General features: G+C 34.4%; 1 protein-coding gene across 1 annotated transcript; it reads right to left on the bottom strand.

The window, feature by feature from the left end:
* Positions 1-489: 489 nt before the first annotated feature.
* LOC135694994 (uncharacterized) lies at positions 490-19,405 on the bottom strand. Its single transcript, XM_065213908.2, has 21 exons — positions 18,824-19,405; positions 17,241-17,422; positions 16,797-16,990; positions 15,863-16,034; positions 15,101-15,247; positions 13,204-13,335; positions 12,487-12,573; positions 11,839-12,018; positions 11,048-11,149; positions 10,232-10,294; positions 8,973-9,029; positions 8,262-8,350; positions 6,867-6,945; positions 5,917-6,042; positions 5,236-5,432; positions 4,770-4,872; positions 4,488-4,559; positions 2,720-2,772; positions 2,331-2,403; positions 1,887-1,987; positions 490-1,015 (listed from the first exon to the last, which is right to left on the bottom strand). Exons 1-21 carry the CDS (start codon positions 19,275-19,277, stop codon positions 853-855), a joined length of 2,826 nt encoding a protein of 941 aa, XP_065069980.2. The 5' UTR covers positions 19,278-19,405; the 3' UTR covers positions 490-852.
* Between the last annotated feature and the right edge of the window lie 204 nt (positions 19,406-19,609).

Raw genomic sequence — 19,609 nt, 5'->3', positions numbered from 1 at the left:
TTCTGTAGATTCAATCAAGCGAACATGGATTTATTTATATTTAAAGAATCAAAGCAGGAAAACGAGAACTGAATCTGATAATTTCTATGAATTTCAACGGTCTAATATATACAATATACAAATGAGATTAATGTCTCTCAAATATTTTCAAACGGAGGCAATCGCCTCTTGCTTTAAATGCGAAGTGCAAAAGTTAGAAAACAAGCAAAGTTCTGTTTATACTTAATCATTTTTAAGGAGTCTGCTTTTGGTTGTCACATGCCAGGAGTTGCTACTTTCGATAAAAAGTCTAACCCTTGGCCCCGGAGCGTAATTAGGGAGAGGCAAGAGGAGGCAAACTTGCAAAATTGTGCTAGCTCGATTATTTTCATCATTAAGTTGAAGAGAACATTGAAACAGAATCTAGCAACGAAACAAGGGAAATAGATTGACGGTACATCATATGTGCGAGAATCGTTCAAACATAAAGCACCAAAGCTTTTTTTACTATTGATAGCATTCAAAATACAGCATTCGCTTGCAACGAATGTTTTAACTACCAAGCAAAGTTACCATATATTCGACATTTTCACGCCACTTATTCCTTTTTCATGGGTGTTTTATTGCCACTGCTGCAACTCATCCCAAGTCAAGGCAAGCATCCCGTTTGATAACCTGCTTAGAAAGCTACCTACGCATGACTTAACTTTACTAAAATGAGCCTAAAATCTTTATAACAAGGCTATCTATTACAGTGTTGATTCCGATATTTCTTCGGAATAGGTATCTCTACTGAGTTGCTTCAGTATATATAGAGTTAGCCACGTTTGCGAATAGCAATGTAGAAGAAAGAGATGCTTGAGGCACGTCTCACTAATATCTGGAATTTCTTTGCTGAAGTCTGTATGGCCTGTCATTCTGTAGCGGTGGAAGCATTCTCGTAGGGCGGTGCTCCAGCCCCAAGACACCATCAGCACTTTGAAGTCGTCCACTCTCTGCTAACATTTTTCTTAAACTTATTATTTCTTGTTGATACCTGCAATTAAAAGAAAAATCAATTCAGATGTCATGGCAATAGCCATTTATTCAATTTTTATTACACCTTTCGATCAGCAATACTAAAAATATCCAGCAATTAAGTTGTTTCTGTTGAACATAAGCAAATCTCAGCCTGTGTTATTGGTCACGTTGGAAAACCTTTTAGAATCCAGCTTTGTTTATCCGAAATATTATCTATTTTATCCGAAATAAATTCAAGCCAAGTATCTAACTGCCATGACTTTTATTGTAAGACCCTGGGGCTTTTACTGTCGTATCTTCAATTTCGTTTCTCAGATACTGTCACTTGTTGTCCTTCTTTGCATCTAAGGGGCTGCGTAGGCGAATCTCACGCAAATTAGGAAAAACAGTCTTCATAAAAAATTACACATTTATACTTAATATAACATTTTACATCAATCATTGCCTGTACCTCCCAGAGGCGTGGACATGAACCATGCATCCAAGTATGGAGACAGTCGCGGCAAAACTATACGACAAGATTGTTAAAAGAACAAAATATGCTTAAGGCAGTTTGCTGCCCTTTGTCATTGTTCAGAAACAAAGTACATTATCGAACAGTGTTGCATCAAATAAATTAGGCCTTGTAGTGACTTTAAGCGCACGAAAAACCATGCGCATTTCAGTCCCATGTGTATATTGCTAAGAATGAATTTTCGCACGTGCGTGCCAGCGAGTGATCCTTGCCAAAAAAGGCAATGGTACGGAATGTTAGGCCATGCTCGATGAAACCACGTTTTCTGGTCGAAGCCACAATCTTCGTACATAAACTGCTGTTTATCAACATAAAAACTTTGACAGAAGATAGTGCTTCAAATAAAGAAAAGTTTTATCAAGCAAAGATTTACCTTTTGACGTAAGTGTCTATATAATCTTCATATTCAGCAACTTGTTGTTCTGCCAAAGTGCAGCGTGTGATTAACTCGGCCCTCTCTTTCTCCAACTCAACCTTAAAATTATTTTATGTGTGAAATAAAACTCTAGAAAACTTCTGCAAAAGATTAATAACTTCTATCTTCGGGAGAATTGAGGATTTAGATCATGTTAGCACAATATGCAATCTATTTTCCAAACAGCATGCAATTTCAGACTTCGATTTAATAACACGAGAATTGGTGCTTTAATGGACTTCTTGAATTATAAAAAGTTTGAATTTATTAGAATCACCATAATTGAAATCTGAAACTATACACTCTTACCAAAAAGATTTTTTAATTAAGACTTTATCAAATAAACAGTAATTCAAACAGAAGCAGTATTAATTACAAAAACACGTTGAGAGTGATTTTAACCTGGATATTCACTGTGAAATCATGCATGTTCCTTCTTAGAGCTCGTAAGCTGAGACCAGAACCATCATCGTCTCTGGAAAAAAAATATAGGAACTATTTTAGATTTGTGTGAACGCCAAGCGAGATGCTTTATTCTCTGGAAACATCTCTAGTAATATCTAAGAATGAATGCATTTCACAGCCAAGCCTGTCTCTTAGAATGTTGAAGGTCAACTGTTCATTGAAACGTGAAAAATATCCAATTTGCACACAATTTACAATAAGCTAATAATCCAAGACTTCAGTACTTCGATCTCTTTTTAAAAAAACTTCAAGATTTCAGTTCAGGCTTTCTGGTATTTTAAGCTTTAAAATATCTTTCTGCTTTACAAGACAATTATGCTTCTTACCTACGTTCGTTCGGAGTTCCTTCAGCCTTTAATTTATCCTTCAGTTTATCAACCTGGATAATAACGGATTAAAAAGACTAACTTATGAGAAGTAACGAAAAATAAGTGTAGAAATAGAGTTTGGGGAGTAAGATCGCTCGATAGAGGACTTTCACTCTTTTATCAGCTTAAGATAACATTGTTCAGTAGTTATTATTTTGAACCTCTATTTTCAAGAAATATCACTTCTAACAGGGCCTTTTTGACATACAAACAGAGAGGAGGGGGCAATTGTCTATCCAGCCCCGGTGGCTTTCCATTGCTTTTAGCAATAGATTATTGTCCTCCTCTTTAAATCAAAAAAGACTTGCCCCCATCTTACTTCCCTTCGAAAAGGCTATGACTTCTAAAAATTTATATGTAGCTGTATGATTACGAAGAGGGTATAAAATACAGTAAACATCAGTATTTAGAACATTCATAATTGAAAACCAAATATATTCAATAAGAATATTTAGCAATAAAGTATTTATAAAAAGCTCCTATAAACATTGCATAAAATTCCAAGTTTTGACTAATTCAAAATTACAGCCTCCAGGTGCATAGAGTTCCTCAAGGATCAATCTTCAATCTCAAGGCCCGTTGCTTTTCAATATTTACATAAATGATATTTTTCTGCATTTAAACAAAAGCAACTTATGCAACTATGCAGATGACAACACAATTTGGCTGTCAAGTACTGAAATGAATGAACTAACTGACGACTTAGAACCGGAAGCAGCTTTTCTTAATCAATGGTTTTATGACAATTTTTGGTGCTCAGTGGCGATAAAAGCAAGCTTATAACATTTAAAGCCAATCGATCCAATTTGAAGGAATCTAAAATTCAAATAAATGGTTCTACTATAATAAAAAGTAAGAATGTTAAACTTTTGGGATTAACACTAGACCAACAACTTAGATTAGAAGAACATATTAAAGTTTTTTATAAAGAAGCTGGGAGAAAGGTAAACAATCTAGCCAGAATTGCTTCGTATATGAACGAACCGAAGCGAATTTGTTTAATGAAAACGTTCATTTTTTCTTATTTTAATTATTGTCCTCTTATTTTGATGTTTTGCAGTAGGAAAGGTAATAGCCGGATAAACCGGATTCATGAAAGAGCAATGAGAATAGCTCATGATGATTATGAATCAACTTTTGAATAACTTTTGATAAAGAATAAAACAATAACTTCTCATAAGAAAAATTTACAATATCTTGCGATAGAAATTTACAAAACATTTAACGGGTTGAATTCACCTTTTATGGATGAAATATGTTCTATGAATGATTGCCCATATTACTTAAGAAACTCCCAATTCAAAACAGTGGAGCCACGTTACAAAATATATGGATTCAATACTGTATCATACAGATGTAGCCAAATATGGAACTCTGTTCCAAACGAAATAAAGTACTCCCCTACTTTACAAATATTCAAGAAAAAAACTCAGAATTTACATCGTTAAATTGTACTTGGAATCTTTGCAAAAAATACGTATAGACATCGGTTTAATTTGATTTACATTATATTTAGCGTTATTAATTTAAATTATTTGGTTTCAATTAGCTTGAGTATGCATATCTAGAAATCATACCAACTTCAAATAAAGAAAGAAAAAAAGGTACCGAATCTACTAATGTCTTCTACCCAGGTGCTTGCTGTACGTAATCAAGTTGGTAAATTCATAACAAGGCGCATTAGAATGTAGTATTCATGGCCAAGCTTGAAAGGAAATTTATCTACCTTATCTTGCAAATCTTTTACATTTTGCTCTGACAAATAGAGTTTGGTCTTCAGGTCATTTTTCTCTTTAATCTAAAAATATAAATATCAATTAGTCAAGTAAATCAAAGCGAAGAGTTATTAGTAAATATGAAAACTACAACTTATTCTTCGACGAATGAACTAGAAAAAAACTTGGAAAATGAAAGTTTTATAAAGAAAAATAGAATTTTCTTGACAACTAAAGCTCATATTTTCAAGCGCCTTTTCTTGATCACTCCATTGTATAAAGAAAATACCAACCTGCTCGTTTTTAATTTCCTCAATTGGTGGCAATGTTATATCAAAATCTCTTTCGATGTTGTTCTCCGAGCTTCCTCCAACTCCAGTTTTCCATAAAATCAACCTTGAAAAATATCATTAAATAATGAAACGGTTTTATCAACTACACCATTCCGATCTAGAAACAATTTCCATTTGAGTAACAAACTAAAATAACTTCTTTGAAAGTATTTTGAAAGTTCGAGAACGCTATACGAACAAAACTAAAAGTAAATAAAAAATTCCTGCATTCTAAATCCATAATAAACGCATTTTAGGTATATTTCTTTGAGTAGAAAGAGGCCTAAGCATTGGGTCTACCGTTGGGCCCGGCGTGGCTCTCGATGACCCAGCCAACACCCCCCCCCCCCCCCTCTCAAATCGCACCATACTTCTCACATCCCTGTAAAACATTTCAGTAGCCAACAGAGGTGAAGAAAGCACATACTTGTATGCAGTTAAGAGTTGCTCATGACGTTGCAATATTTCCAGTGAATATGTCACTGTCCTTTTCAATCTATTTTCAAGCATCTCCTTATCGGTATTGTAGCCTTTTTTCAATCCTTCCATCATAGAATCAATGTGATCGACTTTATCTTTTAGAGTTTGATCACGTTTTTCTCCTTGTTGATTCCACAAAAAACCCTAAAAGCAACACAGAAGTATGATAAGACAAAATAATAGAGAAAAATACTGAAATATGATAAATACGTTAGTCAGAGAAACATAAGGTTCTGCGCATCAAATATAAAATAAATTATGCATTTCACTGACTAAATGTTATTGTTAATTGTTTTTTGGTTAAGTCAGGTCTCACATTGGGTTAAATTACCCGTCAAAATCTAAAAAATGCCCAAATGCTAAAAATTTACCAAAAGTCTTATTGAATAAAATTTGTATGAACCATAAAATATGTTTTGAAATGAATATCAGGGTGTCAAGTCAAACCCTTCCACCTTTTATTTGTTTACCTTTACTTAAAACCGTCCTAAAGACAGGGTGTACAACTGTCTATAGGGCCTCCAGTACAATATAAACAGACAGGCAAAACAGTAATTTCCATTATATTCGAGCTATACACCAGCCTTTAACCAAAAATCTGATAGAATATCATTAAAAGTAAGAAAACCTTCAAATCGAAAATATAGGTCTCCAGCCTCTTGCAGTACTCCAGAGACAAATCTCTCAACTTCTCATCCAGTTTTTGAACCAATTCTTCATTTCGAGTTTGTTGTTCATTGGCGATCAGCAGCTCCTGATATAGAAAAGAGCAAGGAGGTGTTGTAAAATTAAGGTGAAAGAAGGAACTTGAAGGAATGAAAGCTGAGCTTACCAAGGAGAATCAACGGATAAACAACTGGCTAACTCCACATCTATAGATAGGTAGCCAATCATAACATCCGTAATGTAACTGCTTTGTCATGCATTGAAAGAAACTCAAGATAATTTTCAGTATATCAAGAAAGTAAATAGTTGACTCTCTTAACTATTCATGAACAAGTCCCTATCAGTTTGAAAAATTGCATACAGCACTAGCTTGAAACTTGTGCTACCGCAATCAGCTATAAAAAAAGCAGGTGTAAAAAAGGTCTTTTGGCTTGGAGTAAAAAATATTCCTTTGCACAATGTTTGTATAGCTTGCAGTGAAAAGATATTAAAGCAACACTTTCAAGCAGAAGTTATTTCTTCTCAAATGCACTATGTATAGTAATTTTCTATCTTAGACAATAGTTGGAGCCATCGTTATTCGGGATTAACCTAATTTAAAAAATAGATTACATTGAAAACACAGGACTGTTAGAATAATTGATTGTACAGCAAAGACGAGCAAAATTTATGATAAATAACAGATTTAAATAATGACATTTTGTTTTTCTTTTAAAGAAATAGGAACAAATTTCCACTACTCTGTACGAAATACTGATTCAGCCTCCAGAGCACAATACTACACAGTTAAAAATATCAAAGACGAAAATTGATAATGCCTCTAAAGAAATGCTATTACGAAATTTCAATTCCTGTAATACCCGTGCGAGTATTAGATAAAAAGCTACTAGAAAACATTGGCCTGTGGCTTACAGAATTTTGCTCTGCCATTCTCATTTTGTATCTCTCCGCTTGCTCGTTTGATTCTTTCAGTTCTTCTCTCATCGCCATCCTAAAACAAATTTTTATCTTTATTCTTATTCAAATTCTTTTTAGATATTCTTCAAACTGTATCTTCGTCATTTATATTTGCTTTTTACATTTTTAATATTTAATTTCAAGTTCTTTGAACTCAGCCTTTGTTAAAACTGAAATAACATCAGCTAACATCAACAATTTAGCATTTGAACGTACATATCTGTAACTGTTTTAATCAAATTCCCTTGCTTTTTACAATAAATTGAGCACAGATGTTATCATTATTATTTTCAGGAGTCCACCAAGCACCTGATGTCATATCACTTAAAGATAAAGAAAAAATATGGTTAATTTTCAACCACTTGACACCAGGAAGATACGAGATCCTAAGAGACAGTGAGGAGAAAAGTTGAGGTTTGAAATCACTTTTTCGATTACAATTTTGATTTCTTACCTGTAACAAATAATGAAATTCAAACACGAGAAACACAGGTATGGCGTGTTAGACACGTTTCCAACTAAGGTGAGCAATAATGCGAAAATAGCTGCAAATATGCATAGTTCAGTGTCAACAGTTTGCTTAAAACCCCTGGATAAAGCGTGGTGAGACCCCGCCCCCATGGAAGTGCAACTATAATGTCGCTGCTATTAAATATATACACCACGACTTTGAATGGGAGAGAGGGTAGTTGCTTTTTATATGCCAGCTGACGTCATGCCTTCAAATGTTTGCTTCTAAACCAGTGTTTAAGATTGTAGGTTTATGCTCAACTCAAATAACAATTAATCGACAAGAAAAAGTGTCCCTTCTTATATTAGAATATAAACAAGCAGGAAAATGAATATCAATTTAATATAGATGGGTTTACTCTACAAGTGAAATGCGCATGAACTGCGCTGGTGGAGTGCACAGAAAATATTAATAGAAATAACGAGATAATTTCGGTCTAAGAAGAGCAGATAAGCCGTAAGCAAAACATCACCAAAAGTGTACATGCTACTCAATTCTGCCAAAAGCAGGTCTTTTCTCTCTATATTCCATTACTTGTTTTTAAAGTGTATCATCTGCAGACCTGTATTGTTGTTTTAACTAGCACTGACACTAAATAATTTTAACACATAAGGGTACAATACAAAGAACATCAAATAATTTAACCAAGAGGTATTGTTACGAGCCTTTTAAGTAGATCTGCTGTTTCCAGTTAAAATAAACACAAGGTGACCCTACTTTGCTTCGTTTAAAATTTATCGATTTTGAAAGAAAAACTTGATATAAATATTCTGAAGAGGGTAAAGAATTTCAATGAATCTGATGAGAAAGGTGAATGTAACAAACAGAGCATGCCTTACAGTTTGTCCCCTAGCTTTTTTAGTTCCATCTTATGCTCCTCTCTAAGTGAGTCAAGTTTCTCCTCTCTTTCTTGGACGTTTAATAACAGCTAAAAAGGAACAGGTTTTATGCAAAAAGCTATAAGATGACAGAGTAAGATTTCAAATATCAGAGAGGAAGAATCGTTCTACTGTGCAACTTTACTTGCGCTAATAAAATCAAAGGAACTCGAACCAGCCTTGATTTTGAAATCATCACATGACTTAGTTTGTTGAAGCGCCTGTTTTCAGATTAGACAAATTTCGTTACATTTGTTTAGAAGAACGTGATATTCACCAATATACATTAAAAAGGGATCCACGAACCACGGCTTTTCCTAATTATGAAGCATAGGCCTCTCACTAGTAAAATTACTAATGAATTTCTTTCATAGTTTTTAGAATGAAACTGCGTTTCTTTAGCAATAAAATGTTGATAAATGAAATTGTATGTTCCATTTTTCTTGACGGTACAAAATGCAACTACAACTTACATCCAATTTTATATCCGAAAATAACGAAAAGATCATATACATTCCACTCCCCTTCCCTAAAAATTTCATAGGACTGGACGCTAAAATGCTTTAATTTGTGAGCTAATTTATGTTCCTTCTGTTCTGTGTATATACTGTAACTTGTAATGGATACAAGCTTTGATATCCAGAGGTAAAAGACAAGAATTGAAAAACTTACTTGCTTCTCCAGGTCAAGCTTTTTTATCGAAGACCTCAATCTCATGGACGAAGTTGTCTGAATTCGAAATAACAAACAAAATTAAAGTTGAAAACAAAACAACTATATAACTGAAATAAAACAGATCTGTCCTAATTAGATAGTTGAGGTATCATGGCTACAATTCAAGGCTATGTACTAGGGAAAAACCATAACAAACAAATACTGCTTCATTTTCACAAATAAGGAACCAAAAGGTAGAGTGGAATATACTGGCTTAGTTTTTGTACAGAATAAACTTAAAGGCATTGAGTCATGGTAAATAGGCCTTCTCTATAGGGGGTCATTTGGTTTCGGCGTGACCGCATGTGATATTGGCATCCGTTATTGACAACTTGCTTTTGATGGAAATTGTTTTGTCAATCAGTACGAGGTGAGTCCATGTGACCAGTTTAAGATGAACCAATAGCATCGCAGTCATGAAAATCATGACTCACCGGATTTTGGCACTTAGGGTATACCCAATCCATTTTATCATGACTCAATGCCTTTAACGTCTTGGCTGTATCCTTCCCACACACCTATCAAAGATAGACCCTTTGACTTGGAGAAAGGAACTGAGAAGTGCTGAACTCGACTAGAGAGAAATACTTGTGTATGTACTTTTGTACTTTCATAGTACATAATGGAAATATGAAATATGTACTTTTAACTTCTAACAATATAAACGTGATAGATCATGCTGTCTCGACCCTTTGAACTAGAATACTCGAAAATCTAGAACTTGGGGCCGCTTTTGTGATAAAGCGGTATCCGGTTGGCCCTACCGGTCCTGTTAAAAATCATATGTAGTCTGCGCTCTCTTAATAGCCAGTGGCTTACAGGCAATTGACAGATACAAAAGTAGCTTAAGACATCTGTCAATCAATTTAAGCCAATCAATAACCGTGTGAGTGGAAACACACCCGCTGATTGGTCAATTCTTGATTGAAAGATGGTTTAGGCCCCTTTAGTGTCTATCGATTGCCTTCAATAATTTAAGAGTTAAGAAAATGCTATCAAAGATGTTGTATGAAAATGTTTAATGATAACATAGCTTTCAGCTACATTGTTCCCCATTAGAATATAGTAGGAAAGTACTTTAGATGTATATTCGGCCACATTCTGCAAATATTTCAATTGCCTACAAGATTATGGGTAACTATGAAAATACGATTGAATGTTGAATTCACCAATAGGTTACTGAATTGATATTGCTAGCAAGTCAACCAAAATAAAACCTTTCTTTGTTTGGATTCTTGGGATACTTGCTCAGTTATCATTTTTAGTTGTTCGGTAAGATCCTAAAAAATGGAAAAACATATCAATTAATATGATTTTCAAAAACATATATGTTTGAACAAATTCCTTTTAGCTTAACAAAGATATCTATACTGAAGGCTGTATTTTAGAGCAGCGCGATTTTCCAAGATCTTCTCTTAACAATGCATTTTTAGGCGAATTTTCGCGGAAGATATTATCAATATGATTAAATACTCCAAATGGTTTGCTTCTTTTTATTTATTTCTCTTTTTCTCCAATAAATATATAAATGTTCTGTGAACTTTTTAAACATCATTTAAGGATTGCAATGTCTCTTGATTAAAAAAGGTGTACCCCTATCACGTTCGATTCATTTACTTTGATCATAGTTTAAATCTTGATAAAACTCGAGAGAGCAGGATTTCCTTGTAAATGGTGTCAATTCAGAAACATTACGTTAATGTAGCCTTACAATGTCTATTTCAAAGGGCTTGCAGTCTTACAGGGCAGTTACAGGGTCCCTTTCAAGTAGGTGACGAGGAACTTCCTTACAAACATTATCATGAACAATGTCGTTTCGATTCAATTACATTACAATTACAAGCTGGCTAGCATTGATTTACAAAGTATGTATGACTACAAAGAAGAATGTAATTTCGGGCTAATAATGGCATATTACATAATACAAAGAGAAAAATCTTGATAATACAAATGATTGGATAATACAAGTTGTACTCATGGTGATCTCCCAAATATTAATGCAGTGAATACGAATGAATATCATACGGTTGTACCTGAAGCTGTTGCATTTCTGTCTGATCTTTATATTTGATCATTTGCTCCTTCGCATCTACAAGCTTTGCTATTTTGCTTTTTAATGTCTCGTTCTCATTAATCTGACAAAATGAACAAAAGTGAAAGATAGGAAGTATTTCAAGCTAGAGAGGTTTTACCTATAACGTAAGAAGCAGATCTTCGTGACAAAAATTTGGCACTTTCCTTACATTCGGGAGTACTGACTGGCTTCGATGAATTAGATCCTTCAGTTAGATTTTGAGGTCTAAGGGCCTGACTGGTTGAGATGCACCTAAAGATTCAGAAGTACGTTCTTCATTGCACTTTCCATATAAACAGAATATTTTTAGCAGGCATTTGTTCATCAACTGCCTTTGTCGTGTCCAGTTTGAAATATGATACAATGTTTGTATCGAATATCAATAACTTGAACCTAAGTGTTAAACATCTGAGAACATTTCACTGACATAGTTCGGTTGCAAACCAGGTAACTAAACTTGAAATGGTCCCTGCTTTGGACTCAAGCTGCACAGTGAAACTTCTGCAAAGCGAACGAGCTCAAAACTGAGCCCCTTTCCCTTAAAATAAAGCATATCTACTGCAAAATGACACAGCAGGTAAGAACACCTTCAATCTCCCTTACCCATCTATCTACTAAATGGTCTTGTAAACTATCTGCACTATCTTGAAGAAACAAGGAAGTTGTTTCTAACTTTGAAAGGCATTGAGGATAATGAAACGAGTGAGTTGAGATGTACTACCAGAAAAGTCAAATTGATTAAATTCAAACCACAGCTTGGTGTTCTTCTGAAAGCGAGGCATGATTTCCTTTGAGATTAATGTACTCTTCACTAAGGTCCTGGTGCTCCTGCTTAAAATGTGTTGCTCTCTCTTTTTGATCTTGATGTCCCCGTTTCTCTAATGCCAGACTTCTTTCCATATCAGAAGCTTTCCCTTCTAGAACTAAATTCTACGAGGAAATGGCATGACAGTGGTTAAAACTTTGACAATCGGTGCAAATCGTAAACGAAGAAATCAAAACTTGCATAGAGAAAATAATTTGGTTCACCTATCAAAAGAATCTGTTGCCACTCTTTCGCGTTTTGATTTTTCGTAAGTGAGAGGAGCATTTTAATGTAGATTTGTAAAATAAAGTATTAATGTTCATATAATGGCTTGAAGAATAAACAATGACACATTGACATTGATACCAATCTTATAGAATTTTTGATCGTATGATCGTTTGAACATGCAACAGTTCTTTGGAGCAAGTCATGTTAGGAATTCATGGAACATTGGCGTCCTTTCTCTTTGAACTAAGCATAATCTTTTGTAAAATGTCGTGGCACGGGCCTTGACATTTCACAAAAAAAACTGAAAAATTATCTTCATGTCGTATACGAATGACGAGTAAGTAAGTGATCCTAAAGCATGTTACCTGCTGCCGTAAATCAAATATTTGTTTCTCTGCTTCCTGTTTTATTGCATTGTTTAGCAACTGAAGATCGACAATTTCTTTTGACAGCTACAATATGAACAAAATCCTCATTACTTCCTGCCTCCCTTATCCCCTAGTTTACTTAGAGGAGAGAAAAAGGTATATACTTCATCAGCGATAGCACGCAGAACATAATGCCTTTTTCTTGCCTTGGTCAATTCATTTGTCAGTTTAAAATTCGCTCGATCAGATATCATTAATGACATTTATTGCTTTTCAAAGTAATTTCATGAAAGGGCTTATTAATGACAAGTAGATCCTCTAGTCGTATGATATCTAATTATTATTTTCATTTTACATATATTTTACTACTTTCTTCTAACAATAGTTTTGTTAAAAACAAAACACTGATGAGCATGACTAAATTAATTTACAACAATCAAAGATTAAGGCAAACATCGATGGAGTCACTGAGAGTCAGAACTAAATATGTAATTGTGATTCAGAAGACTAGTTATGTAAAAGACTTGGTGACACCACTTCTTAACTGTTATGCAAAACCAGCTATTTAGAAGTCAAACTATGACAATGTGTTTTTTACATTTTTACTTTTTCAACAGCATTGGCTATGGCAATGTAATAATAATAGATGGCTTTTTCATACAGTCACTGATTATATCTTTAGTCCAGAGATAGGTAAACGCAATTAAAAAAAACCTTGAGTTTCTCTTGCTCCGAAGACACCATCCGTGATGAGATTTCAGTTCTTGATGACGTCAGATCAGCATATTTTCTGTTTGCATTTGCTAAACGATTCTCAGCATCATTTTTCTCCGCTTGCCACTCAACCTACAAAACATAAAATCAAGTAATCACTTCATTCTAACAAACCTAAAGCCATGACCTTATGACCTTATACAAGATCTTTATAACTGAAACATTCTGATAGCCGAAGCCACAGCGTACAATTAATAGTTTCACAGCAGCTTCTATAAAACGGAAAACCTAAAAAGCACGCATTAGATACAAACATTGTTGTTTTAATGTATCATGGCTGAACAGGAAAGTAGCTTCTCAGTTCGAAGATAATCATCCTAGTCTCAATACTGCTTTTCTATAAACCTCTATTCTATTCTAATTTTTGACCTTGAATAAAAGTAAATACTCTTTTTCTCTTAATTTTGAGCCAAGTTTTAACTGAGAATCCCAAGTTGCATGAAAGAGATTAATTAATATACATTAAATACTTGACCCAATTTTTATTTTTACAATGATTCGAATGTGTTGAAAAATTTCCCCAAAAAAATTGAGATCATGTTGTACAACCATTAAATCGGAGGCCGTGAGAAACTTTCGAAGAAGGGGGGATGCTAAAGCCACAAACTGTAACATAGTACATGACCCAACAATAGTACTTTTTTCCAATTTCTGGACTCAGGGCTGGTTATAAAAAAATCTCAAAGCTTTGGGAGTTTGAAGAAGACATGTAAATAGCCCTTTACAGCTCTTACGCTATTTTAGCCATTATTGGTTAACTATGAAGCAATAATATCTTGCATTCAGCAGCAGATACTGCAGTGTCACACTAATTAAGTGAATCGATGGATGCTCGATCTATTGTAAGTGAGGCCATAGCGAAACAGTGGCAACTGAAGCATATTTAATTCATACAATTCAGTGCCATAGAATTCATAAATAAATCACTTTAGACTGTCAGCTAAAGAAATTAAATTTTCAAATCTACATAGTCATTTCAGTTATGGTGATAAAAGCTCGAAGTGGGAGTCTTTTTCAAAATCCATGAAGTTGGAGTTCTTGAATGCTTTGTTAAACAGACAAGATGCTGTAAAAATTACCAAGCTTGCAGTATAACTATTCAGAACTTAAAGAGGAATTAGAGAGATTATGCTATAAAAGCAAACTAAGTGAGAATATGCATACAGTTTTCATGAAAATATCCGCTGGAAGACAACATTGATCTATTCCAAAAAAATCGACAATAACCTTATACATAGAAACAACTCGAATCTCAAATAAAACATTAATTATACATGCCTTATATCAAGTTTATTTGTCTTCGTAACTCTTAAGCGTACATTGACACGATATCTAGACCTTTCAGAATACAATTTCGACCAAAGGGATAAAGAAACTAATTTTGAATATAAATATGTACGCAGCAGAAGTGGGCTATTGTGATACTCCATAGAAAGACATTAGAAGTCTAATATAAGAAAAGTTATCAGCTGGACAATGTGACACTAATAGAAGATTTCTCATTAAGGCTTGGTTCATGAGTTTGAAATGAATGGAAAATGCAATCAACAGGCAAGAAGTGAAACTGGCAAGTTTATCTACAAAACCAAACAAGCCAAAAGCCGGGAAACTCTCATATGAAAACCATTTTGATATATGTACATAATTTTAGCTAGGTGTTTTTCTTTACACAAGAACATTTAAATTCTACATTTGAATTTTATAATGAGCCCCGACTGGAAAAGTATGACACAAATAATTATAACCTCATCCCACAATAATTGTCACATTGATCTGCTTTCCTCCCTTCTCTCACATAAAATTCATAAAGTAGAATTTTTAGAAATAAAACACATACTTTATCATGCTCGATTTCTTTCATTTTGTTTTCTAGAGATGCTATCTTCTTTTTAAGCTCATCAATATAAGCTTCATTCTTCTGTCTGTCTTCGTGGACTTTTGACTGCATTCTTTTTACCAGCCATCGATACCTTCGTAGAATATTCTATGAGACAAAGACCGCCACAGTTAGATAAATCTCATACGTATGAATTGATCAAATCTAAAGATCATCGTTTAGAGAGAAACATAATCCTTTTAGACTGAGACTGTTTGAGACTTTTAGACTGAGACTGTTTAAGTTACCTTACACACGTGATAAGGACTGGAAATACCCCATCATAGACAGACAGAAGTACTAAAATTTCATTGTTGCGCCTATACCTTGAAATGAAACAAGTTCATAAATTACTATGACAGGAATGAGATGGCTCAATGTAACATAACCTTTTACTTCTCAGAGAGCGATAATGTGAATCATATAAAGCAGGAAAGAACATACATTGTAAGCAGTTTCATACTGAAATATACTTGATTTTCCAAACATTAACAAAAGGCAAAGGCTGACAGGATGTCAACGTCTTCACAAGAGTGCTTCCAAATTGTATTGTACCACACCTGGTGAGAATGGAACTTCAGTTTGCTGCTTTAAAAACCCATGCTCATTCCACTGAGACGAACCAATAAATGAAATGAGCGAATGAATAACATCATAAATTTAAGAAAAATGCACTTTTCCAAAGAGGTTTTGATAATAATTATAACAAAAAATAATACATACTTTGAAATTGGATGTATTTTGTGTTGGATAGTTAATTATTTTTTTTAAGCGCAGGCCATATCTCAAAACAATGGCAGAAGCTGGAGTTTTGTTCGGTTTGAATGTCACTATACAGCTTGTTAAGCAGTTTCCTCCAAGTGCATCTGACAGAAGAGTTGTTAACACTGTTTCGCTGAAATTAAGCAAATTAAGCACAGAAGTTAATTTAAGACTAAATACACAGCCATTGAAGGCCTTTCTTATCAGACACTATACAGAGATAAGATAGTGAAACTTTCTGTGACAATCACATCTTCAAATCACAGACAATGGTGCAACATCCTATTGCATTTATTCTCCATAAGCATTTATAAAAATAATGTGACATATCCTGACTGCAGATACTTTTGTTTCATACAGGTCTTGTGTCTCATGTAGACACAAATAAGGTTTCAAGCTGATAATGAAATGGTATGTGTTAAAGCATTAATTTCTTGTAACACTTTTTCTTCAACATTCAAAATTATCTTGTACTAAAATAGTTTGATCACAGTCTTAAGGATAATGCCAATTATAATGGCACAAAGATTAAGAAAATGTTATGTTGAAAGAGCATCACAATAGAACTTGTGCAATGCAAGCAGCTCATTGCCCTTGTGCAAATTTTTTAACAATAAGTTCTGGTCTAGTGAACAAAATTGTTCCACTTTTAGAAATATTAATTGGACCAGGTCTCCAAGAATATAAGCCCTTATACATCTAAAAAGCATCTTTTAACCCAAACATAAGGTAGATTGCCTTTTCTGTGTCTGAGCTGGGTGAAATGGATTATCAATGTATGTATATACTTTCCACTCTGTAGAAATGGGCATCTTTGGAATTTACTTTCTCACTATGTCACTAAAATTTTGTTCCATGGAGACAGTTTTCCAAAAAACTCAAATTTTACGCTTACCTGTAGTTTGGAACATGTATATTTTCATCCCCATCAGTAAGTTGTAACACAACATTGCCAAATGCATGAACATCCAATGAAGAGGTATGGGGTCTTGTGTTTTTATCAGGTGGGGTATTCATCAACTTCTCAACACCAGGCAGTTTGAAAATCCTAAGCCAGGAAGTTAACTGAACATTTTTGTTGCTTTGCATCTGAAAATTTGAAATGATACAGCATAAAGATTCCATTTGGTTGAGTTAAATAGTTTAGAATTATTTCAACTGCTCACTTTTTTATATGTATGACTTCTAAACAAACCAAAGGTTGGTGTGAACAATACGAATTAAGACCAAAGTTCTAATGATAGCAATGAAGTTGCAGTTGATTAGACAGCTACTGCAAAAAATATCTGACAGTGTAAATAATAAAGGTTAAGAGTTTTGTCAAGATTGGCAAAATTACCTGAAACTGAATCATCAAAGTTGAATCTTCTTTGTCTGACAAGTCCTCTTCTTCCAACAAACCAACTTTTTCTAGCGACCCTTCTATCATAGTGGAGCAATCCTTTGTTCCAATAACTTCTAATTCTATCACATTTTTTAATTGCAACCCTTCAAATTCATTTTCAACAAAACCTATGGTTCCTAGAAAGAAAATCAGCAATATTGTAGAATAAACTCTTTCCAAACATTGTGAGGTGTATGAGTGGAAATGCTATAATTTAGTGTTATAAACGTGCTGAACATTTTATAAAACATTACAATTAGAAAAAGTGAAGGAAATCATGTTCAATTATAAGTGATTAAATAAACCAATCATTTCAACATGCTGAATTTCACTGTTCCAAAGGAGTAAAATTTGTCAAATTTAAACAAAATTTCACCAATAGTTAAAGAACTGTTTTTGAACTCCATTTAATTAAATAATGTCAAATATTATCCAACAAGATTTTTAATCACTAAATAAGGTTGTCAACAAATCAGAAAATAAATATCTATCATTGATTACTAGAATATTAAGTACATTTGACAGGGCTTAACATGATCCAACTTCCATTTCATATTCATGCATTTGCTCTATTTCTTGCTCTATTTGCTCTATAACAATTAAGATGAAACTCAATGAAGGGCAATGAACAGAAGATAATCTAATGTTTTCTTTATACCCAGAGGTGGCACCAAAAATCTTCCGACAGAGGGGATGAAGCTTCTGACAGGGGGGGCTAAAATGACTAAAATAAGCAGTTTTTGTACATTATGACAATAACCTAAAATTTCCTCTGATGGGGGGGGCTAGATGCTTCCGTAGGAGGGGCTGTAGCCCCCCTAGCCCTCCCCTGACGCCACCACTGTTTATACCTATTTTGGTGAACAAATATAATAAACAGGTAATGTGAGTAGTGAATAAAAAATTAGAATCTTTATAGAATTTTTAAATTTTTTGACTGGACAGATGATTTTCATAGCTTTAAAATTTGTGAAAGGATGGTCTCTTTTAAGTATCAAAATGTTAACAAAGTAGCATAGCACCAGCACAGCACTGTATGCTGAAAAAGTTTAGCTTTCTACCAAAAAAATTTCCAAGCAGGGAATCTACCTGTCTACCACCCAGGGTGCATTCCATTTAGCAAATCTCAAAGATCTTCTGAGTAGAGTTATGTTATCTGGCATTGAGTTGATGCAAGATAAGCATCGGACAGTGTGTGGTGTAAACTGTTACTTTGGTGAAATGGAGTAGTGATGCTGCACAGAGCTCTTTCTGTGATTATTTGTGTATATTGCATCATTCCCAAGGTATTAATAAGTTGCCTGCAGAAATGTTTTAGGGGGGGCCTTGGTTAGGGGCAATGATTGCATATGAGCCAAGGCATACACTTTGCTCTTCCTTGGCGTATCTTTTGAATGAGGTTTACAAAGAGAATTAGAATGAGATTTATGAACACTAGAATATGCCGTGAAAGGGCCCTAGTGCAGTAATAATATTTTAGTGGCTATAATGTGTCAAACTTTCCAGCCTTGTGCCCAAAAGTAAGGAAAATGCCTTACCATTACCATTCATCTGTGTTTCTCCGGGTGGAACCAGCAGATCTTCAACCTTATTGCCTTTCACTTGAACTACACTTAACTTCAAAACAGGCTTCTCGCTGCTTCCACCTACATCGATGGGTCTCCTGAACAGATCGTGAACTAATGGTGCTAAAAACCCAGAGCTATTTTTGCTTGATTTGAATATGTTCCCTATCTCTCCTCCAAATATTGTAGATATTTGCCCAGAATTTCTTTCACCCATTACCACCACCGATGCATTTACACCATTCAGAAAGGGTTTAACAAGATGAGAAATGCAAGATGTGTAAAGTTCCTCGCATTTCTTTGAGTTTTCAAAAACATGATCAAAACCTTCGCTGCTTCCATCATTTTGCTGAGGTAGCTTGAGCTTTTCGCCCGACTCTCCTTTAAAACTTTGTCGTATACGTGCAGATACATGTATTCTGGACATCCTTACACTTATGCTATGGCCTGCAAATAATAGTCAAGTGCGTTTATCAAGTTAACAGTAACAATTCTCTACAACTGTTGTTTTTAGGCCGCTGCCATTTTGGGATCGAGGCTTGTGGCTGATCCTTATCTGACCCCTATTGTTGCCATAACAACGTCTGCAGGCTCCGATTTCGATTACTGTTATTTACGGTTGCTTCCATAGGCGTACGGGATGGGGGGCTGGGGGGATTCGGGCAGCTGATTTTTTCGGGCAAAATTTGGGCAGGAACCCTCTCCAAAAACAAAAAGGGAAGAAAAACTACATTTTGAACATGCTTTAAAATCTCTGAG

Source organism: Rhopilema esculentum, chromosome 8 (genome assembly GCF_057945365.1).
Source record: "Rhopilema esculentum isolate cy_ngs chromosome 8, ASM5794536v1, whole genome shotgun sequence".
Classification (NCBI taxonomy): Eukaryota; Metazoa; Cnidaria; class Scyphozoa; order Rhizostomeae; family Rhizostomatidae; genus Rhopilema; species Rhopilema esculentum.
This window is presented reverse-complemented; position numbering and strand designations above follow the sequence as displayed.